The sequence below is a fragment of the Phalacrocorax carbo genome, chromosome 10 (genome assembly GCF_963921805.1).
Source record: "Phalacrocorax carbo chromosome 10, bPhaCar2.1, whole genome shotgun sequence".
NCBI lineage: Eukaryota > Metazoa > Chordata > Aves > Suliformes > Phalacrocoracidae > Phalacrocorax > Phalacrocorax carbo.
This window is the reverse complement of record NC_087522.1, coordinates 19,437,350-19,463,970: the sequence shown is the minus strand read 5'-3', so window position 1 is coordinate 19,463,970 and position 26,621 is coordinate 19,437,350. Positions and strand designations below refer to the sequence as shown.

Genomic DNA, 26,621 nt, shown 5'->3' with positions numbered 1-26,621 from the left:
AAAAAAATTTATCTAGTCTTGAGGTCAAGATCTCCAGGAATGAAAAATGCAGTGTCTGGCAATTCTTTTTACTGCAATTAATACTGTTGCTTTTCTAGGAGCCTATGGAAATGGTGGGCACAGTATCTGGAGAGCCAATCAGATATGGAATCTGCACTAAAATACTATGCACTGGCTCAGGATTATTTTTCCCTAGTCCGTGTCCACTGCTTTCAGGGCAACATTCAGAAGGTAAAGCAGCCTGCTCCCATCTGCTTCCAGAGAATTCTCATTCCTGGGATGGCACAAAGTAAAGCTATATGGTTTCCTTTTCAGGCTGCTGAAATAGCAAATGAAACAGGGAATTGGGCAGCATCGTATCACTTGGCCCGCCAGTATGAGAGTCAGGATGAAATCAAGCAGGCTGTACATTTCTACACGAGGGCCCAGGCATTTAACAATGCCATCCGATTGTGTAAGGTATGCGAAGAGGTACATTTATGTCCAAAAGCAAAGGAGGATTCTATCCTTAGGCAATATAGAGAATGAAAGAGGTACGAGTTGTTTGTGCCCATTCTCTCTTGTGAGACACTGCTTGCTCATATACAGCCCACTGTGAAGATGCTCCTGGTTTCTGCCTGCATCTTCTACAAAAGATGCATCAATAAAAGCTTGGCTGTATGGGACATTATTTTCTTGTATATCTCAACAGAAAATTGCCTGAAACAAATTATCATCATTGCAGCTCAGGGTTACTTGGGTTGGTATAGGTTTTACACAGAAGGGTGTTGATGTGCTAATGTGTGACAGTATAAAGCTGTAGGCTTGCCAGAAGACAGAATTATGAAATCTGTTTGCTGCAGACCTACAGCCAAACCTTTGCTTTTGAACAGGAGAACAATTTAGATGATCAGCTGATGAACCTGGCTCTTCTGAGCTCTCCGGAAGACATGATCGAGGCAGCCTGCTATTACGAGGAAAAGGGGGAGCAAATGGACAGAGCTGTCACGTTATACCACAAGGTAAATGTCTTTTCAGTAGAAAATACCAAACTTTAAACTGAAGCAGTTCCTACAGCAGAGGACCTTTAAATCAACTGTAGTTTTTACTATATGTACTGTTTATTAGTAATTTCTTCATGGTGGGTAATGCTTTATTAATCCATTCTAGGGTGTGCTGTAAACTGATTCTGCAGAGCTTATTCTACTCTTTAGAGGCTCATTCTTAATTTTGCAGGCAGGCCATTTCTCCAAAGCACTGGAGCTAGCCTTTGCCACACAGCAGTTTGGGGCCCTGCAGCTAATTGCTGAAGACCTGGATGAGAAATCAGACCCAGCTCTGCTAGCCCGCTGTTCTGATTTTTTTATTGAACACGCTCAGTATGAGAAGGCAGTGGAGTTGCTGCTAACAGCCAAAAAGGTACGCTCCAGCTTCTCTGGTCCCTCCATGCACAGGTAGAGCGGAGTGCAACAGGTGTGTACATGCACGCACATACATTTGTCTTTGTCGGTAAACAGATATGTGGAGACATTTTTAAGATTTACAGTTTCCTGTCATGCCAATGACTCATGGGGTGGTAGCCCACTGGGTCAACTCTAAAAATATATTCCTGACTTTGTGTCTTATTTGTGGCTTAAACCTGCAGATTTTGCACTCTTGGGAAAAGAAAAACTCCTACGCTCTAAACTAAACTATTTGGAGATAGGGAAATTATAACAGCATCAGTCAAAAAAATCCCAGTGCCGTCCCTCTTGTCATACCACCGATGTAGTTAAGGCACTTCATTTCACACCTAAGCTTCTATGCACTTCCACCCTGCCCTCATTATTGTGCTGGCAACTCAGCCTTACCGAAATGCTGGGTACCAAAGCAGTCCTGCACCCGCTCCTTTCTAATGAGCGTCTATGTCTTACTTCCATGTTTTGCAAGAGTATAGTAGTCCTTCTCTGGGCTAAAAACTATTGTATATTCTGTTCATAATTTGTTTCTATGCTATGGGAAGTAGCAAAATATTTAGCAAAATCTTTCAAATGCCTGCATTTATTTATTTGTATTTGCTTAAAACCCTAATACAATCGATCATACCTTATAAATCTGATTTATATGACTCTGAGAATGTCATGTTTAAAGAGACAAAGTGGGTGAATCTTTGGTGCCACACTAAGTCCTCTGAGGAGAGAGGTGGGAAGCAATGGTCTTCATGGAAGAACAAATGTGTTCTTAGCAAACAAAATGAGACAGCGTGTACTTGAACAGGAGTTGATGTCAGGATGCTTAACTACACAACAGTGTTCTAGATAGAGCATCCACAGCTGCTAGCATTTGTGCCTTCATATGGCTAATTTTCATAGGTTACACCATAATCGATGTGAAGCATCACTACAGTGTTTGCAACATGTCACTGCTTTCTCATTTCCATTAGTATCATGAAGCTCTGCAACTTTGCCTGAAGCAGAACCTGACCATCACAGAGGAGATGGCTGAGAAGATGACAGTCTCTAAGGACTCCAAGGACCTCTCTGAGGAGTCCCGGAGAGAGCTGTTGGAGCAGATTGCCAACTGCTGCATGAGACAAGGCAATTACCACATGGCAACCAAGAAATACACACAAGCAGGAAACAAGTTAAAGGTCAGCCTGGATAGATAGAAAAAGAATCTGGAGAGGCTGAGCCTCTTACCTTCTTAAGATTCCTCAAAACAAGGCCATTTTGAGAAGTAGATCTTGGAACAGTCTTCCTACAGTAGACTGTCCAGATGAAGCTTCCTAGCCATCTTAGCATAGCTTGTGTTTTTGCCTTCACAATGATATTTTTTACCCCCTCTTCCCCTGCGCCTCCCTTTCCATTGTTAGGCTATGAGGGCACTGCTGAAGTCTGGAGATACCGAGAAAATTGTCTTTTTTGCGGGAGTTTCCAGACAGAGGGAGATTTATATCATGGCAGCCAACTATCTACAATCACTGGATTGGTGTAAGGACCCCGAGATTATGAAGAACATCATTAGCTTCTATACTAAAGGAAGGGCCCTTGACCTGTTGGCAGGTTTCTATGATGCATGTGCTCAGGTACGTCCCCCTCCTGCGACTGCTAAAGGTGTTTGGTTTGTTAGCTCTGGAGCAAGATGTTCATCTTGTTTCTCCTCTTGCAGGTAGAAATTGATGAGTATCATAACTATGAGAAAGCACAAGGAGCACTGACAGAAGCATATAAGTGCCTTTCAAAAGCAAAGACTAGAAGCCCTCTGGAACAGGAAAGCAAACTAGCACATTTGCAAAGCAAGATGACCCTGATTAAGCGATTCATCCATGCTCGGAGGTGAGCTGCAGTACTCACAGCACGTAAACTAATGACGGAAGTATCAAACAAGAAGATAAGTTGTACTAGTACCTACAGTTTAATAAATAATTTGCAGACCCACTTCTAAAAGCTGCTGTTACATTTTTCCAGCAGGGAAACCATTACATGGTTTTTTAAAAGTGCTGTTGACATTAAAGATGAAAAGGTAACCTGAAATACAGGCAAGTGTATTGACCAAGGCAACTGTAGCCAGAAAGGCGATGATGAAACATAACACATTAAAAAAAATGTCCCTGTTCATCACATGACAAGCTGAATGCTCTCCCTGATTGTTTACAATTTCCTTTTTCTCTTTTCCTAGAATTTACTCTGAAGATCCCAAAGAAGCAGTCAGACAGTGTGAACTTCTCCTGGCTGAACAAGATTTTGACAACGCCATCCGTCACGGCGATGTCTTGGGATTTCTGGTTGAACACTATGTACAAGGGGAGGACTTCCATACGGTAAATTAATTCTTAATTCTTCCAATCTACAGAGCTCATATTTTATATACACCAGTGCAGCTTAGTGTAGCATGGTGCTGTCATACGGGAAGGCATTCCATTGTAGAGGCTCCTTTACAGGAGCTAAGCTGCTCAGCAGGGTGTGGTAGACCTCAGGAGCTATATCGATATTAATATATTTTTCATTTCATGGGGCTGAAGAGAAGAAGGAAGCTCACAGGACAGAGAGCATAAATAGTAGTGGATTCTTAAACATTCCCAGTTAAGAACAGAAAGAAGACTAGAAGGGCCTGTCTGGGTGCATGTCTCAGCAATTACGCTGTACTTCATTTGCCACCTGGCCAAAGAAGAAAAGAAAATGGTAAAATTGCAGTCACTTGAGGAAATGGTGAATCACTCCTTCAGGGCAGATGCACCACAACACACCAGCGTTTGGACTAAACTGTAACCTGCGCGGTTGTGAACCATATGGATGCCAAGTTTAGTTTCTCCAGCTGTGCTAATTAACCTTATTTTTGACATGTTGTTTTGACAGTGCTCCAGCTATTGGGAGAATATAAAACCAGCCTTTGAGACCCCTTCTTTTTTAACTGAAAAAGATAGCATTGCCACAACTTATTATGAAAGGTAACTTAGGCATAGGTACTTAATACCTTCCTTGCCTCAGTCTTCAATGGTAAGACCAGTTGTTCTCAGGGTACCCAGCCCCCTTAGCTGGAAGACAGGGATGGGAAGCAGAATGAAGCCCCCATAATCCAAGGGGAAATGTAGCAACCTGCTACACCACTTAGACACACACGTCTGTGGGGCCAGCTGGGATCCACCCAAGGGTACTGAGGGAGCTGGCGGAAGTGGTCACCAAGCCACTTTCTGCCATTTATCAGCAGTCCTGGATAACCACGGGGAGGTCCTGGTTGACTGGAGTTTAGCAAATGTGACACCTATCACCTACATGAAGGGCCAGAAGGAGGATCCGGAAACTACAGGCCAGTCATCCTGACCTCAGTGCCTCACTAAGTTTGCAGATGACACCAAGTTGTGTGGGAGTGTTGATCTGCTGGAGGGTAGGAAGGCTCTGCAGAGGGATCTGGACAGGCTGGATCGATGGGCCAAGGCAAGTGTGTAAGGTTTAACAAGACCAAGTGCCGGGTCCTGCACTTGGGTCACAACAACCCCATGCAACGCTACAGGCTTGGGGAGGAGTGGCTGGAGAGCTGCCTGGCAGAGGACCTGGGGGTGCTGGCTGACAGCCGGCTGAACATGAGCCAGCAGCGTGCCCAGGCAGCCAAGGTGGCCAACAGCATCCTGGCTTGTACCAGGAATAGCGTGGCCAGCAGGAGCAGGGCAGTCATCGTGCCCCTGTACTCGGCACTAGTGAGGCCACACCTTGAATCCTGTGTTTGGTTTTGGGCCCTTCAGTACAAGAAGGACATCGAGGTGCTGGAGCGTGACCAGAGAAGGGCAACAAAGCTGGGGAAGGGTCTGGAGAGCAAGTCTGATGAGGAGCAGCTGAGGGAGCTGGGGGTGTTTAGCCTGGAGAAAGGGAGGCTGAGGGGAGACCTTATTGCTCTCTACAACTACCTGAAAGGAGATTGTAGCGAGGTGGGGGAGGTCAGTCTTTTCTCCCAGGTAACAGGCAGTAGGACAAGGGAAAATGGCCTCAGGCTGCACCAGGGGAGGTTTAGATTGGCTATTAGGAAACATTTCTTCACCAAAAGGGTTGTCAGGCACTGGAGCAGGCTGCCCAGGGAAGTGGTTGAGTCACCAACTCTGGAGGTACTTAAAAGATGTGTAGATGTGGCACTTAAGGACATGGTTTAGTGGCAGACTTGGCAGTACTGGGTTAATGGTTGGACTCAATGATCATAACAGTCTTTTCCAACCTGAATGATTCTATGGTTCTATGTTAGCAAAGGCTTTAACTCCTGGCTAAGCGTTAGCACCCTTCAACACTGAGCGCCTGTCAAGCTCAGCAATGCACTAAGGGTGGATGCTTTTGCTGGGATTCATATACGCAGTTCCCACCCCCCCCATCACAGTGATCTCTGTGCATTACTTTAGGCTTACCGGTATCTGGAAGAGATGCAGAAAAGAATTCCACCCATGAACCTGACCTACTATGTGACTCAGCAGACCGTTGAGGCAGTTCACAGCAGAGTAGGCATTCCCGTAAGACAAACCCTGGTTCCAGAGCAAATTTGCCACAGCAGTATGGAGAACAAAGAGGTGGAAGAAGAAGTGGCTGATGATGCAGAGGATCCTTGACAACTTACACTTACCAAGCGCTACGTTGACTTTTAACACTAGGTCATTGATTCTGTCCTCATTAGGGACCCTGTATTAGTCAACACACCGCTGCAAAGGCTTTTTGGTTATTACCAAGAAATTTATTTTTCCTGCTTGACTGTATTGCAACAGTATTGAAGTTAATATATTATCTCATCCACTACACACACAGATTCACATGTATATCCTGTAATGAAGCTGGTTTTAGTACTTTAATAAATTTGAGGGAGAAAAAAACCCAACAAGAACTGCATATTGTAACGTCACGCCTCTTTCTGAGCATAGAAGAGAGCTGAGTAACTGAGATGGAAACTCCCAAGTTGACAAAATTTTCAAGTACAACTTTGATCTGCTAAGGTGCTAACTCATTTGTCGCTCCCTAGAAGGCAGAACTTTTGAAAACAATCTCTGTCCCATTTGGGTAGGAGCTTGGGTAAAAGTCAAACTACTCCCCTCTGCAGAATGAAGGGAGACGTCCCCCAGCCCAAAGCTTTTGTGTTTATAGCCATCACAGGGTCATGACAGCTAGAGCTACCATTTACAAAAATCTGGACTAAACCTCAGAGTCACAGAAGGGTTGGAGTTGGAAGGGCCTGCTGGGGGTCATCTAGTCCAATCCTCCCTCCGCAAGCTGGGTCACTTTAAGCCGGTGAAGCTTCTTACTCACTGGGAAGCTTCTGTTCCAAACACCACACTTAAGACAAGCTACTCTGAACTAGTCAGATTTCAGGATGCAAATTTCTTCTCTGGCACAAGTAGGACCATGAGAAGTGATGCCCAACATAAGCAACCAAGGTTTTGCTCACCTTTAAGCCTGCCACCCTGCCCAGTAAAGGTATATCTATAAAGTCACTCTCATAATTTTATACCAGCTTTTCTGCTTAGAGTGATCTTTCATCTTCCTGTTTTGTGACTTGCTTCAAAACTTGGGGTGAATATGAAATTTTAAATTGCATGCTTTCAGGGCAGAAGGGTGGGGGGAGATTTTTAAGGCCAAAATCTGGACGTTAGTTATTAAATAGAAACTTATTTCTCTACTGAGATTATTCAGAAAACAATTCCTTCCTAGCTCAAGCCTTTAAGGTCTGGCATATTTTCAGAATGTCAGCATAGCTGACATCCCATCAGCCGTGTCATTCCCTACGCCACCCCTCTGAACTGCAGACCAGGAACTATTCCACACTGGCTGCTACAAGACCTGGGAGCATGTCATAGACTTAGCCCTGGGCGGTAAGTGGCCCTCTCCAGCTCTCCTGTTTTTCTGACAAGAAGTCTGCTATGAGATCGTCCCTGTATTTTTAGCAGAGCATTCCAACCTGCCAAGGTTATAAATAGCTGGGGGTGGGGGCTGGGGAGGCGGGGGGAGGATGGCAGCACTAGCCTACCTTCCTGCATCTGTACACTCCGTACCGGATAGCAATAGCTCACTAAATTGGCCTCCACTACAAAGTCCAGATGTCAAGTCAGGTTCGCTGGCTTACAGCTCTGCACCCTTCCCCCTTCTTCCTCTTCTCCAGCCAGGTGACCGCTGAAGAGGCCCCAGCAGTGCCTACACATATGCAGCTGGCAAGAGTACGAGGTAAAGGTCATTTCTTTTACCCTTCAGCTAGGAAGGGACAGTTTCAAGTTTCTTTTTCAGGTTCTCCATTAGCAGCAAGTTCTGCAAGGCCAGCCTCCTGCAGTCCCCATCTGGATCTTTCTCCACCACATCTGTAAAAGAAGAAGCCTCTGTTAATTGGAAAATGGAAAAAACTGCCCTTCACTTAACACTTCTCTACTCTTTCACTGACCATCACAGAACGGCACTAAAGGCAACAGCAAATGCAGCTAAGTCTGGGCTGGACATCAGCACTTGCAGGAATTATGTTAGACCAGAAGGCAAAGATGCAGAAACTTGATCATCTTAGGCAGTGTGAGTTTAGCCGAGCCCTGACTCTCACATGTGGCGATGCTCAGTTCATTCTTGTAGCAGAAACAGTCAGCTGGGTTGAAACACTAGAGAAACTGTCTGACCTTGCATTCCACGGGATAACCTCCACGCCAGAATTTATACTTGTGCCCTTGAGCTTCACATAACCTTTCTACAGCTGCTCTGCTAGCACGAATGCCGTTTGCAATTAGAAAGCCACTTACTCAAAAGCCTGTAGTCTCCATTCTGCCAATTCCTGCAATCTAAACAAAGGCTCAGTGCTGCCTCCCAGAATCTGTGGTCACACTGCCCTTCAAATGGGGGAGAGAAAGAAGCAGGCCCCAAGTTTCAACACAATCGCCGTTCTGAGAGATCAGTCTTCTGGTAAAATAGTAGTTCCTTCACACTGCATGCAGCATGTAAGGGAGGGCATGAAGCTGCTTCTAGCAGCTGTTATTTCAGAGGCCCTTAATGGGCCTGCAAAGTAAAAACCAGGATGCATGCAGGATGTCTGAGCAGGGGGAGCCTGGAAGAGCAGAGAGCCTGTGTAAGGATATCCTGTACGCACAAGCAGTGTGCTCAGAGCCCAGTACTGTCAGCCCAAACCCATGACTCATTCAGATGGTGCAGGACTATTTATAACCTCAGGGAGAGCTTCACAGTGATGTTTCCATACTCCCCCTACAGAAGGCAAAGAGGGGAGGTTACAAGACAGATGAGTAGAAGCTCAAAAGCCAGGCGACTGATGCTGGCACTGTTTCTAACTGCCATGAGCGTGGACCTTGAACTGCTGCCACTGAAAGGGAGGCACAGGGCTCCAGAGTATCATTCAGGTCCTTACATAAAACAAAACTACCTATGACATAGCTCTACAGCACTTGCAAGGGGTGGGGAATTCCCTCAAAGGCAGCTGCTGAGGAATCAAAGGAACCATTTCCTAGAAATGTTTAGGTATTCCCTCCCTCTCCTGGGAAAGATTAGGCTACTCAATAGTAGGTCCAGCATGGCATGAAGAGCAATGACAGACGAGTACAAGGTAGATTCTAGCCTCCCTCCCCAGCTTAAGTGTCACAAAGCATCCACTAAGCAGACAGTACTGTGACAGTAACTGAAGTAGCTTCTTACACCACACTGTGAACACCTAATGGGCAACAGTTCTAGTTACAGCCCAAAGGCTGAAGGGCAGGAACACTCATTCACACAACGAACTACAGCAATTTGCACAGGCTGTGATATAACAACAAACTGGAGCAGATTTGTAGATGTCTACTAAATGCTTCATGGATAATATTTTCTAGCCCACTGGTCCTCATTGTGTTTTAGCCGTAGCAGGAGAAATGTAGGTGCTTCAAGCTGAAACCCAAAGTGGTGACTTCTCCTGGCCATTAGGCACGGCAGCAGAAGGCTTGCATGCTTGACAGCCTGTCATTTTTCCCAGCTTCAGTGGTAGATCTAATATATGACACCTCTTGCCAATCTTGTCTGGAAGAGTCATGAAGCAACAGCAAGTCCGCCAGCTGAAAGCCATGATTCAGTCACAAAAGTAGGTCTCTAGTGACTTGACTTATCTGTTGGAGCAGCAAGGAGGAGCCCAGTGCCTCCCTGTGATAGCTGTTTTACCAACAATTTTACAACAAATAGCAAAGGCACAGCCCAAGAAGCTGCTGTGTTTCAGGAAGCAGCTCTAGAAGCTCTTTTAAATTGCACTTAAATTGTCTCTGACCAGATGTGGAGCTGAGTTATATTCTTTAAGGTTTCACCTTCTCTACTACACACACAACTGTGATTTTATCCTGCTCTCATTCCCACCAGGACTGACCATGCAAAAGCAGGTAAAGAGATGACTATTACACTACCTACAGGCATAAAAAGATGCTACTAGCTCTGTCATCATTCTCCTTCCAAAAATAACTGAATAAAAACAGACTACACAGACCCTCATGCTGAGAATACATTTGTAACATTCCTGGAAAGGCTTTACTTGGTAAAAGCAGTGTTAACTGCAGAGACAAGCAGATTCCTCAGAGCACACCATGTCATGGGAAAAGTAAAGTTTTTGGCCCCACAAGGCAGCTCTCTTCCTTTTAAAGGGCACAGAGCTCCACAACCTGCAAGGATCAGAGGCCGGCTGTGGCAGTGTCACTTCCTGCCTGTTCCCTGTGGGAAGCCAACTCGCCAAGAGTGAGAATGGTGAAGGAAACCAACCCAGGGAGTCACATGAGGTCCACTCAGAATACAGCGGAGGCTTCAGAGCTATAAAGCACACAGAGTTACTTCCTCTTGTACTTCCAGCACACTGCGATACCTGACCACTGATTTGTGCAGTTCCAGTCTTCCAGAACCCACAAACATGGCTTATGTTGATGTAAGTTGTGTTGAGTGCAGCATGCAAGGCCATTTGCTGCCTTTCATAGCTTATTCTTTCCATCAGCAATAGGAAGTTAAGAGATGGGGCCATGCTCGTCTTCCTCCTATTTTTAGCACTAACAAACCCTATCTTCCGTGCACATGGTGTAAACAGGCCATACAAGCCTTGTATGCTACTGCTGGTCAAAGTCACTGCCTGGATGTAATATGCAATATGACAATACTTCCTCCATCTTCATGAGGTGGGTGGTTGGACACTTAGACAGAGAAAGGGGCACATACTACATCTTGGTATTTTTTGGTTGGCCTGGAAGGTGAAGACAGTCATGCTTTGAAATTCCATATTCAGCACTCAGCTTATGCTTTAGAAACCTTGGTAATGTGCCTGTACAGTGCAGTGTGGTCTGGTATTTGCCCTAAACTTACAAGCAAGTGATAAATATGCTTATGCGAGCCTCTAGTGCACAACACTAGGCATTACTGCACCATCATAATTAAAGAGATGCTGCACAAAAACTGCACCACTAATGAGAAAAACGCTGGCATATGCCACCACATCTTACCTCCCAGCCAGGACTGAGTCTCTAGAAGCTCTTCTGTCATGTCTTCCAGAAGATGCTCCGCAGGTACACTGAGGAGCACAGAGGAGATACAGGACAAAAGACCCTGGCGCACATACCTGTTGAAGAAAGACTGGTTACAGCCAGCAGCTTCATGCTCTACCTTGATTTCCTCACCTCAAGGGTTCTTCAGGTTCAAATGTTTGTGATTATGACTTTTGCCATATTCTTATTGATTAGGAGTGTAATCATGCACCAGCTCGCAGGGTGCCCCCTTACAGAGCCCCTGCCATACTGTGGCGCAGGGCGCCTACCGTAATTCACTGTCCTGGACAAGTCTGTGATAAAACCAGAAATAGGATGTTTACAGCATTTTGGCTACAACTCACGAGTCAGTGTGGAAACGCAGAGCCCAAACAAATTCCAGCAGTGCCTTTCCCATTGCAGTAACTGCCTGCAAAACAGGATTATGACAGAAACACTGAATACCTTCACATTCACGCTGCCCTATAGAACTGGACCTTGTGAAGATCAGGGTTACAATTAACTTTATTTTACAGCTGGGGAAACTTAGGCAGTAAAGTGAAATGTGCCCAGCCTCCCACAGAAGTTGATAGTTATTCTACCAGAAGCAGCAAAAGATAGTGCAGGGGTGCCACGAATCCCCTGTCTCTTTTCTGACCATTTTTTCCCAGCCCTTTTCACAACATGCAACACAAACTTGCTGCCAGTCTAAGTGTAGCAGGCCCCAGAGTACCCTGCTATTTCTGAAGGCACTTCCAAGGCTGCAGGCTGGAAGTCTTCCCTCCTATATGCAAGCTCATTGCAGCCCTTCTTACCACAGTGTTGACAGCCAAGTACATCAGGATTGCTAAAGTGTGGACCAGTCTTCCAAGGACAAAGTGATCTTCCCCCAGGAGATCAAATGTTGTCAAAGGCCTGCAAGTACAAGATACACAGTCCTGTGGCAGTGAGAAGGCCCACCAGTGCATCTTTGGGACAGTCAGAGCAGTTACGCATGGCAAACTGTCCCCCACAAGCCTGAATCCCTACAACAACAGCCATTATCCAGTCATTCCCGGTTTAATACAGGCCACAGCTGTTTGCTCTCATCTTTGCTCCCAGACCAGTAGTATCCTCTACTCTTACAGCAGGTATCACTTATTCTACCAAAAGGCTTTACTTAGAAAGAATTGCATGCAAAAGCTAGCACCACCATCATACTAGAAACAAACCATTACGACCGGTATTACAGGGATCTTGGTTCTCATGCAATCAATTACTTAGCCTTCCTTAGGTAAGCAAAGACTTAAGAGACTGACGATAAACTATGTCCTATAATGTGGTCACAAGGACCAGTCCAGATGACAGGCCCAAACCTCAGCCAGAGTTAACTTTGGTTAAAGACTGCAGTCTGAGTTCTGCAGATTTGTGCAAACCTCCTAAGGTGGAGGGTCAGCCACAACAACTGGTTTGGTACTGCCAAAATCACCCGCCTGTGTGCCTCCTGACAGGTTATTCTTCATAATGTATCTTCACTTCTGCAGGGTCTTGCATACTCCTGCCCAACAAAACTTCACCAGATAAGTCCAAGAGACCACAAACCCCTCCTCTCTAAGCTTTATGCATGAGCCAGGCAGCAGTGTGGTGTCACTGGACTCCCACACAGCTGCTGAACCCAAGCAGAAAGGTTCACCCTGGCAGCTGCGAGGCCCACATCCCAAGGTGTTCACACTCACCTGTCAAAGTGCTGAATCAATGGAAAAAAGAAGTACCCAGCAACAGAACTGAACTCATTTGGGCTGGAGGCCAGTTCCACTTGAGACTGACCCTGTCCAAGAGAAAAATGAAGTCTAGACACAAGATGCAGCATCCGACTCTTCCAGTTCACTAGACACTGTCAAGACTGCGTGTTCCTTGCAGCCATCCCATTGTCAGCCACTGCTTGCCTGTACACCTGTTGCTACTAGTTTCCAGACTGGATGACTTCCCACTTTAGATCCTCTCATTCAGTACAATATAGCTCTGTATTTCTAGGTTAGATATAAGAAACAAGAATATGCAAGGGATAAAGAAGTTTTGGAGAGCAAGTTTGCCAGGATGAACCACAGGGGAGTTCTGGGAACTAGGCAACTGGCATCAATTTCCCCCTGAAAAACAGGAAGGCTGAGACAGTCTGGTCCAGAGGCAGCTGAGGAGGCTCTGGATCTGCGAGGTGCAGTCACAGCTCCCTGCAGCGGCCAGACAAGCTCAGAACATGCAAAGAACAGCAACAACTATCCCTCCATGCAAAGCAAGAGCTCAAGGTTTGCTTTCCTCTCCCTGTTGAGAGAGGACTCTAAGAGTTAGTACTCTGCACCGAAAGATACAGCCAGATACTAAGATAAATTTATATTTGAAGTTACACAGTCTTGTCTTTGGATTGGGCCCAATTTCACAGGTATTTTGCTCTTTCTAGATAGAACTACAGCAACTCCTAGTGTCCCTATTTTTGCTGGATTTGACCTTAGTTGATTTCTGCCCTGGCCTCACCGTAGCAAATCTACGAGTCTTGCTTTTGATCCTCTCATCAACAATTTTTCTCCAGTCCTTAGAGCTGTCACTTCCAGGAAGAAGCTGGATACAAGGTTTTTGGGCACCAGAACGCTTGGTCTTCCCGTGGGATTTGGGATAGGAGAGTTCCTGAGCTGCCAAAACCAATACCTAGGAGAAAAAGAGGGAGGTTCTGTTAAAAAGGGGTAATCCCTGTACTAGGGAACAGCAACAGAGTTACCTGCACCCAAACTGATAGGAACAGCAAGGCAGAAAGGCACAACAGGTTTAGAATGAAGAACAGCAAGGTAACTGACCCCCAACCAACCGTCTTTGAGGTATTGCCCAAGCACTTGGTCACTTAGGACTGAAACAGAACAGCGGCTCCTTCTTCAGATACAGTAAGTGAAATGATGTAGGATGATCAGATTGCTGTCTTTCAAAAAGCGAAGATGTAACAGACCAATGACATGTTAGGGAACAGTGGCTTCTCCTAGGCAAATGACCATCATATATTTTGCATCCTCTGGGGAAGGATCGCTGTATAATTGGAGTGTGGCAGGGTTACAAACAAGAGGGGAACGCCAGGCACAAATACTAACATAAATGATTCCCGTGCCTCTGCCTCCTCCTGTGAGGAATAAAAGGTAACCCCATTATATCTCAGGGAAACAGCACTGGTGTGACAAAGACACAAGGAAAGTGGGAAGTGAAAAGCACTTACATCAAGAATGTCCATGCGCTGACGAAGACTGTAGTTCAGAGAGTAGAATTGGGAGGTCAAGTACTTCGCTACCTGTACAGAAAAAGCAAGGCACAACAAATACAAACCCAGGCTGGAAACAGCCTTCCCACTAATTCTAAAAGCACTGGATTTCAGGAGAAATCCTCCTTCCTGTTAGTTAACCACAAGCCTCCAAGCGAAGGGAAGAGACACGCTGTGCAAATAGGGGAAATTCAGACACTTCCACTTCTAGATTCTCCCAAAGGAAGTAAATCACAAACAGGACTTTGCCATTTTTCTCTCCCTCCTATGCAGAAATATCCAAACAACTGCCATGGCAGCTTGGGCACTTCAAAGGAGACCTTACTGCAGCTTTCAGTATTTAAAAGAAGCTTATAGGAAAGATGGAGAGAGACTTTTTACTAGGGCCTGTACTGATAGGATGAGGAGTAAAGGTTTTAAATTGACACAGGATAGATCTAGATTGGACATAAGGAAGAATTTCTTTACTATGAGGGTGGTGAGACACTAGAACAGGTTGCCTTGAGAAGCTGTGGATGCCCCACCATAGGAAGTGTTTGAGGTCAGGTTGGACAGGGCTTTGAGCAACCTGATCTAGTAAAAGATGTCCCTGCCCATAGCAGGGAGGGTTGGAAGTAAATGATCTTTAAAGGTCCCTTCCAACTGAAACCACTCTGTGATTCTATGATTACAATCACCAGTCAAATCTTCTAGAGAAGCCTTTTGTGCCTCAGCTTCCCTCGATGTGCAACAATCTCCCCTTCAGTGCAACAAGACCATACCTCGTTTGCCTTGTCAGGTATACTCATACTAACAGCCTCCAAACAGTTCCTCCAGTCCATTACAGCTCTGACAGAATTTTCTCTTTCCTGTTGTTTCAGTTATCCATGGCAGATCCTTCAGTGCCTAGCCCATCTCTGCATAAATGCTGTCAGACATGAACTAGCTAGTCTATCTCACTCTGACAGGTGCTTCTATCAAGCTAGCAAGAGACTTCAGCTGCTTAAGTTTTTGCCTGTGCCTCAACTAGGAGAAGGAAAGCAGTAAGAGGGACTCACAGGTATTGGATCGGTGGTTAAAACAGCTACTTGAGCTCTCTGACGGAGCAACACAAAGCCTTCAATACAAGTCTTCTCCTCCAGATGCAATAATATTTTTGCCAGCTCCACGCTAACCTGCTCAAAATATGAAAAAAATTAATCAAATCCCTGCAGGTGTTTTTTTCCCTCATGGGATTTACACACCATTTCTAACGTTTAAGCAAAGGCAAAGAGGGTACAGAATATAGGCAACGTGTCCATTACTTAGGAGGGAGAGAAAACACATTAAGCTAAATGCCATCAAGACATTTCTCAAAAGACTGAACAAACCCCCTATGCCAATTTCTCTGTCCACATTCGTTTTGGCTTTTTGGAAGAGTGGTGGCATCATGAGATAGGAGGACTTGCCACTATAACTGGCGTGTTAAAGGGTACAGTACCACACCCAAAGCTCATCCAGCTCAGTAACAGGTCTGATGAGCAGCAGCAGAGTGCATAGTGTTTACCAGACTACACCCCTTCACTTTCTTAAGCTGGCAGAGGCCTGTATCTGCCACCCTCAAGTGTTCACTAGCAAGTGGTGGTGAGCATTCATCACACCGGTGACCTTGTCCCAGATTCCTCTCACCTGAGCTTTTCATCTTGACCAGTACAATCCAACCACTCCCTCCAGAAGACTTTATGCTTGTACAAGCAAATAGGTAAAGTCCATTTGATTTTATACCCCTTTTTGTTGGGGAAGAACAATTAGATTAAATTTCAATTCAAAATCAATTAAATCCAAAATTAAAATCAATTCGTGGCTGCTCTGTAAACTGCATTTCTAATGTTTTTTCCGCCCAGCACAAAGCATAGACCTTCCTCTGCTTCCTCACGTTACTGGCAAGCTCTACTCACAATGCATTTAATTTTCAGCACAGGAGCTGCTAAATGCCATACCGTTGCCAGCACCTTTGCCTGCTTCTTTGTTCTTTTGTGCTCTGTAGTCTCATCTCCAAAGCAACTATTTCATTCTATTTCCCTTCCCAGGGTGAACGCTTTAAATCCAGGCACACATAAGCCTGGCCTGCTGCTCCATTGGCATGTTTAGTCTCCTCATGAAGGCAAAGGGATAATCCTGTATTACAGCCCACCGGTAACTTAGCTCATACTACTTCACCTCTCTTGTTGCTGCTGGATTCTTTCGAACCAAGCTCTCAAGAGCCTGGACTGTAGCTTCCCATTTGTCCACATCTTCAGATCCTGTCAGGACTGAAGGTAATCAAAAGACAAACAAAAGCTATTAACAGAATGGTTGTGCTTGGGTAAATACCCCCAGCTTTCTTCTGCCGATAGTTTGTCTTGTTATAGGCAGGTATCACTGACCCAGTGCATGGCCAGCATTAGGAGCTGAACTGAAATTACTCAGAAATTACAGTTCAACACTTGAGCCCAAATTACAGAAATCCTACAGCTTCTTCAAATTAGCTCAGAATAAAAAAACCCAAACCTACACAGAAATCATTCTCCCAAACCCAATGAGAAAACAGATAAAAACTCAGGCCCAAATCACCTACCTTCAATACAGTCTCGGATATACACAGGAGCCTTAGTCTTTAGTTCTTTATCCTCTGACATGTCATAAGGGATGAGGTCATCATCACTGTAAAAGAAATAAAAGCAGGAGTCTATAAGGTATAGACGTTCTTCCTTTCCTCAGCTTTTCACACAAAAGGGAAAGAACCAGCACATACACTGTCGTGATACTGTCACTCTTGCATCATCCAGCAGCACTGCTGAAGCCTAGCCTGAAAGGGTTCCTTAGGAAGTTCTATGAATTACTCTGAAGCTCAGTGAAACAGCAGTTCTGTGACCAGATCTGGAACTGGATCTCCTGGTTGAGTGCAGGAAGGAGTCAGGTGACCCAGAGACTAGAAACCGATTCTTGAGATTTCTTTATATATTGCTAAAGTGACAGAATAGGCAGGTCCACTATTAAAATGGATATATACATAATTCCAGGCAACACGTACCTAAGTCAAGTGGAATAAATACAATGGCTGTACATGACGTGGACTTTGCTTAAATTATTGACTAACATACTTGCGTGCAATTTCCTACACAAAGTTCCACTCTGCTGCATACCACTCAGCTGAACAAGCTCAGAAAGCACAAGATTTGCCAAGAAATGCAGCTACCGATAGCTCCCTTCTCCCTGTGTCTGCTCTTAAGAACCTGCCATTTATTTTCCATTACCCCATACCTGTCAAGCTCAGCGTCCGACTCCTCGTCTGGCATCACAGGGGCTGCTGTGTGTGATTTCTTGTTACTTTCCAATACCAATGGCAGCGCAGCACCTGCTGCCTCATTCCTGCCACGAGGTACAAGAAGTATTAAAACCAATAAAGCAACAGTCCTTGTTCACAAGCAAGAGACTACCCAAACCACCAACCCTTGCTGCCTCAACAGAATGGCAGAGAATTATTTCTGCTGCAGTCTCCCACCTTGCGTGGCCAACACAAGGAACAAAGTCCTGGGAAGGACAATGGGGTGAGGGCAGAAGAGAAGCAGCATCTCTTAACAGAAGAGCAATGGATAACAAAAATTAAGCTAGCTAACTTGCGGTGTTCCCCCTGCACTAACTGGTACCTACGACTGCTAAGGAAAGACTCATCTGTGGTAAGTGGATCACACTGGCCTGCACCATATTTGAAGCTGTGAATGGAACTGAACAAATGGGGAAGAAACACCTTTAACCGTTGCTAGTGGGATGAATACAACAATGGAGAATTTGTTTCGTCTCTGTCCCTATTCCTGTGGGCTCTGGCATTGTCCGTTCATCTCTCTGCTTCTGAAATGCTACCTCAGTGGTCTATGCTGATTATGCCCCTAAAACGGGAGCAATAAACCTTCTGAATTTCACTGGAGTGCTGGACATTTTAATTTGCTAATAACACGGAGTGCTTCGTTCATCTGCTGATAAAACTAAGTGCTTCAAAGAGCCTCAGCAAACGCTATGGAAGTTAAAAGCACCAAAGAACAAGCCTTTAGACTAACAAATGTGCTAGATTTTTGTCACAGACAAATCAGTTGGGGGCATATGGCCCAAATGCCAGATTTCCCAGATGTGAACAGAAAGACCCATTTGATTCTACCCAGGGGCACATAAGATATCTAGAAACTGCAGCATGGTTTCACCACGTGCAGCTATCAAACAAAAAATTTTAATACATACTACCATTTGAATTATGAATTCAACATAACTACACTGCACTGTAAGAATAAGGTGCATTATAATGCTTAAGAATATGTAAGACATCTTGAATGCTGTATACAGTTCTAGTGTGTAACTCAAAAAAGGTACAGAGAAGTCCAAAAAGATGGCATGGAGATGAATATCAGCAGTATCTTACTCATCATCTGGAAGGCTGGGGGCAACACTGAATGGTGGAGTCTGCACCAGAAGGGACTTCAATTCTCTTGTTTCATCATCATCTTCATACTAGACATTCAGAATAACTGTTACTGCACTCTATTTGATTGCAAATATGCCCAGCATTCAACATTTGACCCTTCTGCTTCGTGCGCATGAAAACTGAATCATGAGCAGATGGACCCACACAAATCCCACTTGCCTCAATCACTGTGCTGCCAGCAGTAATGTATTTATGCCATATAGTGATCGGTGCCATACATAATCTTTGTCCCTATATTTAACAGTAGTACCTGATCTGACCTTCTCTGAATGTTATTTACTATCTTTAAAACACTTAATAAATGGCAACGTGACATGAGGGATGATGCAGGTTTTTAAAGAATTACTGTGATTTAATCACAGAATTCTTACAAACTCTACTGGAAATGGGAAAGCGTATATCCTCATGACAATCTTGAAAATCTCAACTCAGAGAGGTCTTTCCACCATGTCAGAGACTGAATGTTCACCACTGGTTTAGGTTTGAAGTTCCTTCTCAGCTTCCATAGACCAGATTCTGATTCCCCCATACATATGATAATCCTCTGGTAGTCCTTTTTATTATCATTAGTTTACCTTGAACTCTGTCATGAGACTAGACTCTTAAGGTCACTCTCAGCCACCTGGCTGTTTTCTATACTATTATTTTCTGTAAACAGATATCGTCTCTTTTTGAAAGTGTGGCTGCCTCTCCTTATTTCCAGATAAGTGTTAGCATTTGCTATAATGCCCTGGATCATCTGGCTTAAAGCTTCTATTTCCTCAAAGCCTTGCACACCAGACATAAATTTCATTATAACCTTCACCTGAAACTTCAGGACAGGCCCATCAGTGTTTATTTTTGAGCTAACGCTCTCTGCCACAATCATTCCCAGACGCCGTATTTGTGGCAGATTGCTGTCCAAGTGGCATTTCACGCCCTCCATCATGCTTGTGAGAAGCTCTGGAAAAAAAAAAATCAAGCAGTGCGTGAAACAATGACAGAAACAAGCACACATCTTTATGCCAGTTCCCTGAGAGGACATCTTTAGCCACTCACCACCCGATCATGGGTATAAAGATAAGAAGGGCCCACGCAACTGTGACTTCTCTTTCTGCAGTGGCAGTATTGCCCTTCGGCACCAATATAATAAAACCACACTTTTACATGGGGTACAAAGCCAACAAAGCATTGCAATATATTCTAAATTTGGAATATTTTGTTTTCACTGAAACAAAAAAGGGTGGTAAGTCAAGTCAATCTTGTCTTGCTTGTCAAGCTTGTTTCTAGAGTGCTTCAAAGCCACTTAAATGAAATGCCATGTTTTGAGGAAGCTACAAGTTCTGACCAGTACAACGTCATAGAGGGAGAAATTTCCCTCACCACCTAGGTAAGCTGAAACGGGCAGATAACATCAGTATTGCTCAGCCCAGAGAATGACGGTTGCCAACTGTCCTGGTTTTGGCTGGGACAGTTAATTTTCTCCCTAGTGCCTGGGCTAGTGCTGTGTTTTGGATTTAGTAGAATTATGTTGATAACACACTGATTATGTTGATAACCACTAAAATAGTTGCTGAGCAGTGCTTACACTAGTCAAGGACTTTTTCAGCTTGCCATGCTCTGCTGGGCGCACAAGAAGCTGGGAGGGGACACAGCCAGGACAGCTGACCAAAGGGATATTCCATACCCATACCATATGATGTCATGCTCAGTATATAAACTGGGGGGAGTTGGCCAGGGGGCAGCGACCACTGCTCAGGGCTGGGCTGGGCATTGGTCAGCGGGTGGTGGGCAACTGCATTATGCATCGCTTGTTTTATATATTCTTTTATTATTATCTTCTCTTCCTTTGCTGTCCTACGAAACTGTCTTTATCTCAACCCATGGGTTTTACTTCCCCCTCCCCCCCGCCCTTAATTCTCACCCTTCCACTGGGGGAAAGGGAGGGTGAGAGAGTGGCTTTGTGGTGCTTAGTTGCCAACTGGGGCTAAGCCACACCACCAGCTTTACCAGACAGGCTTACTGCTGTTAGACCGACCTCCTTCAACTCAGAAAAGCTTATCTTTGCAACAGCTGTCAGACAAAAAACAGATAATAAAACTACAGTACTGTTAGTAAATAACAGGTCACTTCATCTAAAGATTTCTAGGATGAAACATAAGAACAGGTCTTCTAAGTCAGCCTTCTCGCCCCCCAAAAGCCACACACAGAGAGAAGTAACTCTAGACACTGAAGTCTAGAGTTGCAACAGAAATGGAAATTTTAGACCAGGACCCCAATGTGCTACACCCTGTATGAATACGGAATATGAGGTCCCTGCCAGTAACGCACTCTCCCTACTCCCCTCACATTGAGGGGAGCAGACTGACACAGAGGAATGCACATGGACAGTCAGATTCCAACCAAACAGCTTTTTATCCTTGCTGTATTTTCCCATCTCCTTCGAAGCCTTGCTCATGCTCCAACAGTAAGCCTATATTGCAAGTCACACCATTCCTCTAACCCGCCTGAGTCAATCCTGATTCTCCTGTAACAAAACTTAAGGGTTCCTAAACCACTGTTCAGGTAAGAATGTTAGTTCAAAGATATGGTTCTCCAATTTTATAATTTAAATCTATGCCCTTGGAATTATATCTTACCAGTGCTAAAGAAAAAGGATTCCAGGAGACTACCCCATTTGCCAAGATGAATATGGGACAATTTTGTTTATCCATAGATCGAAACAATATTTTTTTTCTACACGCAGTCAGACCTTCTGTTAAACAAATCTAACCCCTGCTTCTCCCACTGCCTCACCTTGTCTGCAGCTCTCGATTTCAGCCTCCTTCAGGTGGGAGAGGCAGATAAGGATGGCCTTGCTAATATACTGCTGCTGCTCAGGCGGAGAGTGTTTCACAGCACTGCTGCTGCTCCAGGTTTCCAAGAGTTCTTGCAGCACCTGAATCACAGGACTCAAGATGGCTTGAAATGAATCTTTTCTACGCACAAATCACCTTCTTTTTGAAGCACATATTTTAAATGTGCTTTCAAGCAGCACATTATATGTTCTGATGGCCCTTTGGCCTTCATGCTTCCCAGTGAAATTTACACTCCCTACAAATGGAGCGAGCTTTGTATTTCAGGGCCTTAAACATACTGTGTTTGACTACCAGAGAACTCTACACCACCTTAATTTAATATATTGTTAAACATGTTTTTTTTTTTTAATTTAAAAGTGATTAATATTATATGCAGAGCAATATGTATTACTGTCAAAAAACAGTACAATATTATATGTTTTTATACGGTTTTAGTCCAATCTTATATAGCTGCCAGTACTTCCAGATAATCAGAATAACAGAACATGTAACGGGGCGGGGGAGGGGGGGGGCACGCGGCGGCAGGGAGAGAGAAGAATAAGACAAAATGGTAGAGATTTCCAGAGATATAGATTTCCTAGCAGTTCCATCACGCTGCTGACTTGGAGAGGGAAAATGTCTGCATCCCCACTGAGGAAAAGGTGGATGTGAGAGATTCTGAAACATCAACCATCTGGCACACAGACAGCTCTCAACCAGCTTCATCACTTGCTGCATTCTGCCCAGCCACACAAATAGGGGGTGACAGAGGAAGCTGAGAAGGATGAAGGACACGGGACATCTCTCGGAATCCAAGCCTCATTAGTTTTGATACTTGGAAGACAATTTGACAATTAAATATGAAAAACTAAACACCAGCAGTGTGTTATATTTGTATATCACAATTTACTTGTGATATGGTAGGGCTTCCCTTACTCTTGTGAACAGTAACAAAAATGTCTTAGAGAAGTACCAAAATTGTGCACCCCACAGACATACACACTCACACAGTGGAAGTTTCTCCCTTAGATAGCCCACCAACAATGTTACTTAACCTTACTTTGATCAATAAGGGACGCCGAAGGCTATCCAGGGACAGGTAGCCAAGGAGGTTCTGTAGCACTGCAGTCTGCAACAAAAATCTTGCTTTAACTGGGCATAAAGTTATCATCCAGCAATGACAAGTGTGTATTTTTACTATGTTAAACTTTTCATACTGAGGGACTGGTTGATAACATTCAGAGACAGAAAAGCAAGCAAATTTTAAAAACCAACCACACACACGTGCAGTTGCTAATGAAATACATGGAAAAACAGGACAGGAATACAGTACAGTATTTTTATCATCAAAATCAGATCAGCGCAGTCCCAGACAACCATGGAACACAGAAAGCCTAGAGAACATCTCTCGCAACAACATAACAAGCCACAGAACAATTCCTAACACCTTGTGATAAACTTAGGTGCACACCGTAAAAAAAAAAAAAAAAACAAAAAAACAAAAAACAAACCCCACAAAGAATCAAAAACAAACAAAAAAACCCACAAAAACCAATCCTTGTCTCATCTCTTCAATCTAATTCTTATCCCTGAGGGTGGGTCATAGCTTCTTCAGTCTCTTCTTTCAGATTCCAACTTAACTAGATGTCTCCAGCTCCCCAGAACACTGAAATTATGTGCAAATAACCATTTGGTTCCACTAATCACTATCAACCCTGAGAGAGCACATGAAACTCATCATTTCAAAGCAACCGTTTACCACTTCATTATGTTCAGCTGAGGGGATGTAAGTAAACAGCTGCACAGCTCAGGTACGTGTGGAGAGACGGAGGGCTGACTTCAGAATGAAGGCTTAAATCTTTCTCCAGAACACCCAGAGCTCAGCTAAAAAACACACTGGCACTTGGGAAAAATCAGGCGTTACTACGCTGCTGTTCAACGCAGAGTCCTTACCGTGTGGCAATACTGCAAGAGCAGCACCTTCTGTGTCACCACAAACTGAGCTTTCTTGTTTTTCACCACCAGGTTCCCCAGCAACCTAGACAAGATATCTGCCCTACCAAGACAGGTCAATAGCAAAACATAAGGAATCCATGTAATTACCATAATGCTGCTATTAATCGTAGGAAATTCTGTGAGCAGCTATTTGCAACAAAATCTCTAAAACACATCTAAACTTTAAGAGTGAGTCATTAATTGCAAAGAATGTTTTAACTTGTTTTTTCACTGCATGTCACGACACAGATCTTTAAGGAATGGTGCAGGTTCTACCTGAAAGGGAACAATCCACTACTTTACCCTTCAAGCCGCTCAGGAAATGGCACTGTAAGAAACTGCCTACACAAAACCACACACACGTCAGCATCTTTCAGAAACTGATTCTGCAAATATTTGTGAAAAAAATCCAGCCTTTGCTCTGGATCAGGGAGGAATGTCGAGTTCCTACCCAGGCTCTCTCTGCACAAAACCAAGGACGACCGCTTCCATCCAGCGGTCCGGCACACATTCAACCAATCGCCAGCATATTCTTTGCCAGATGCAGTCTGACTTGGTGAGGTCCGTTAGGCGGGGTACCAAAACGCTCAGGATTTCCTCTGAAGTGGAAGAGAAAAGAGGTAAACATACCAGATGGACAGAACTGGTGCAACAGTACTCAAGGTCAGCCCGAAAAATTCAAGACCCTTACAAGATGAAGAAATACAATGCATAGTTTACAGTTCTATATTGTTCCTGTGGTAAGAACTAACCTAAGCAGCCTAAGGAACTTACAAGTATTCCTCATCACAGTAAACAGCTTGAAAATCTTTCCTCTTCTTCCCCAGCCCTGTTAACTACTTCTGCATTCAGTGGCTTCAAAGACCTAAGCGAAGCCAGTCTGAAGAAGGCTACTCCCATGAGAGGGTTATTACCTATGGGCAGTGATTTATGCTGGTATTTGCAAGGCACTTTCAGACCACTGCATGAAGAGCACTAGAAGAGCATTTAATAGTCATGCCCCAAATGGCAGGATGAGAAGGCTAATAACCTCATCAACTTTTGAGAGGAGAATGGACCACATTCATGTGGGCCGACAGAAAACCATTATCATCTATCAGGTACATAGCCGAGTGGCCTCGGAAAGCAGGGAGCAACCTGGACAGTCCAACTTACAAAACTCCCAAACTATTAACTGGTCGGCCTCTCACTCCCTCTGTAGATCATCGTTGTCATCATCGTCATCCTTCTGTACTAAATATGGTAAAACAGACTTTCCCCCTCCCCAAAATAGTATTGTAAACCACTCACTTTGTCTCCCGTGAACGCATACCTTCCCCAGGACATGAGAAATAAAAGAAATTGAGCAATCCAAACCACCTGGGATAAAACAGACACAAGCTTAACAAGAGTGTCACCAGCATCTTCCAAACAACCTTCAGAAGGGGGTACTTCTAAAAGTACCGAAGCCTGAAACCACAGATGCACTTTTTTTCTTCAAGCACCATCTCTTCCTCCCTCCACCACCTGCCTTCAGGCACAAAACAGCACCTGGTATTATTTATACACAGTGAGAGTCAGAAGACTAAAGTTGCTCAGTCCCACTTTAACACAATGGCAACAAAGCGACCAGATCATTCAGTACTGTTTAAATCTTCCATACAATTACTTCAGCAAAGACCAGATGACCACAACTGAGCTTTGGCAACAGATGATGATATTTAACGGCTTGTAGGACTGCAGCCTTCAGTGGGATTTTAAAAGGCCTTGGCCATCTTCCTTATTCCTGGTATCTTATGCTTTTAAGGACAACTAACTTCAGCCTCAAGGATGACCATGAGGCTCTGCAGTACCCATTATCTGCATTTCAAGCACCAGCCAAGAGGGTCCATGCACAAAACACTTCTGAAGAGCCATCTCTATAGCACAGTCCTCCTGCAATCTTACCTCTTAGAGAATCAGAGATCTTCTGCAGCACCTGGATAATTGCACCACCCAAGAGAGGAAAGTAGTTCTGTGGGAAGAATACTGGTGGGTTTTTCCCCTGGAGTTTATTGCCCACATGATCAGGCAAACACACAATCTTGCTGAGCAGGGCCTCCTGCAGCTCAGGTGAGCCAGCCTGCGCTTGCTGCTGACAGGCCTCCCACATCAGAGCTGAGATCCGTCCCTCCTGCAGGAACTGTTCCAGCACCTCAACGACCTCCCTCGGATGGAAGTTAGGACTGGAAGGAAGTAACGGGAGTAAGTCAGTCCCTGCCCCTCTTAACTGGTAAAAAAAAGACGTTCATGCTGTTGCTCCTCTCTTGTGGTCTCACCACTAAACACTGTTGCTCGATCACACAGAATTTTAACCAAAAGCAAAATAAAATCAAAGCGATTTTAATCTCTTTGTAACCCTACAGTTTCCTCAGCTCACAACGTTTCGGATACCCAACAAGCGTAACTGCAGACAGCTTTGCGACCCCTGCGGGAAGCATCAGTACTGCGTGCAGGGTCCGAAGCGAAGGCCCCCGCTCACTCCCACCTCCCTCCACCCGCGCACTGACGCCCCCGTTACGGCACCGCCGGCGCAGCCCCGGGCGTCCCTCCTCCCGCATTCCCAGGCGGTCCCTGCGGCGGAGCCGCCCCCATCAGCTCTCCAGGCCACGGCGCCGGGTGACACCCGCCCCTGCCCGCCTCCCGCCGGGCCCGCGGGAGGGGAGGGAGCCGCCCGCCCACCGCGGCCCGCGCCGGACTGACCCCGGGGAGGCGAGGGCTTCTAGCAGGACGCAGAGGACGAGGCCGGGCGGGCCCTCCAGGAAGCAGCTCCGCCAGACGCCCTCGGGCCGCGCCGCGCGGGGCGCCCGGGCCAGGCTCCGCAGGAAGGCGCCGTAGAGGGCCCGCTCCCGCTCCCCGAGGGCGGCCGGGCCCCCCGCCACACACAGCGCGGCCCGCACAGCGCCCGCCGCTGCCGCCGCTCCCTCGCCGCCCCGCTCCAGCGCCGCCGCCGCCTCCCGCAGCGCCCGCTCCAGGGCCGCCGCCGCCGCCATGGCGCTGAGGGGAGAGAAGCGCCCGCCCCGCTCCCGCCCGTCCTCCGCCGCAGCCAACCAGCGGCGCCCGTCCGCCTGACGCCGAAGACAAGCGCCGCCCGCGCCGGTCTTAAAGAGACAGGGCCCG

The 26,621-nt window shown here is 45.4% G+C and overlaps 3 protein-coding genes across 6 annotated transcripts in view; 2 read left to right on the top strand and 1 right to left on the bottom strand.

The window, feature by feature from the left end:
* The window catches only part of IFT140 (intraflagellar transport 140), a 90,362-nt gene extending 84,045 nt beyond the window's left edge, over positions 1–6,317 (top strand). For both annotated transcript variants that reach the window (XM_064462262.1, XM_064462263.1), the window contains exons 22-30: positions 99–231; positions 316–459; positions 873–1,001; positions 1,216–1,398; positions 2,402–2,608; positions 2,831–3,043; positions 3,127–3,293; positions 3,637–3,778; positions 5,840–6,317. In XM_064462262.1, the coding sequence (XP_064318332.1) occupies positions 99–231; positions 316–459; positions 873–1,001; positions 1,216–1,398; positions 2,402–2,608; positions 2,831–3,043; positions 3,127–3,293; positions 3,637–3,778; positions 5,840–6,043 (1,522 nt within the window). In that variant the 3' untranslated portion in view covers positions 6,044–6,317. The remainder of the gene's footprint in view (positions 1–98; positions 232–315; positions 460–872; positions 1,002–1,215; positions 1,399–2,401; positions 2,609–2,830; positions 3,044–3,126; positions 3,294–3,636; positions 3,779–5,839) is intronic.
* LOC104053172 (major facilitator superfamily domain-containing protein 1) overlaps positions 1–26,621 on the top strand; it is a 284,336-nt gene that overhangs the window by 167,122 nt on the left and 90,593 nt on the right. The window lies entirely within an intron of this gene.
* TELO2 (telomere maintenance 2) lies at positions 6,250–26,516 on the bottom strand. 3 transcript variants are annotated; one of them, XM_064462264.1, is made up of 21 exons: positions 26,205–26,516; positions 25,410–25,687; positions 24,774–24,842; positions 23,935–24,082; positions 23,442–23,544; positions 22,549–22,617; positions 21,448–21,589; positions 19,478–19,614; positions 18,610–18,698; positions 17,460–17,567; positions 16,774–16,859; positions 16,377–16,468; positions 15,236–15,352; positions 14,157–14,228; positions 13,433–13,603; positions 12,640–12,731; positions 11,740–11,839; positions 11,290–11,354; positions 10,904–11,019; positions 8,198–8,284; positions 6,250–7,774 (listed from the first exon to the last, which is right to left on the bottom strand). In XM_064462264.1, the coding sequence occupies exons 1-21, from the start codon at positions 26,492–26,494 to the stop codon at positions 7,671–7,673; spliced, it is 2,535 nt and encodes an 844-aa protein (XP_064318334.1). In that variant the 5' UTR covers positions 26,495–26,516; the 3' UTR covers positions 6,250–7,670. The 3 variants fall into 3 exon arrangements, with proteins under 3 accessions (XP_064318334.1, XP_064318335.1, XP_064318336.1); XM_064462265.1 differs by lacking the exon at positions 8,198–8,284; XM_064462266.1 differs by lacking the exons at positions 6,250–7,774; positions 8,198–8,284 and adding an exon at positions 8,295–8,499.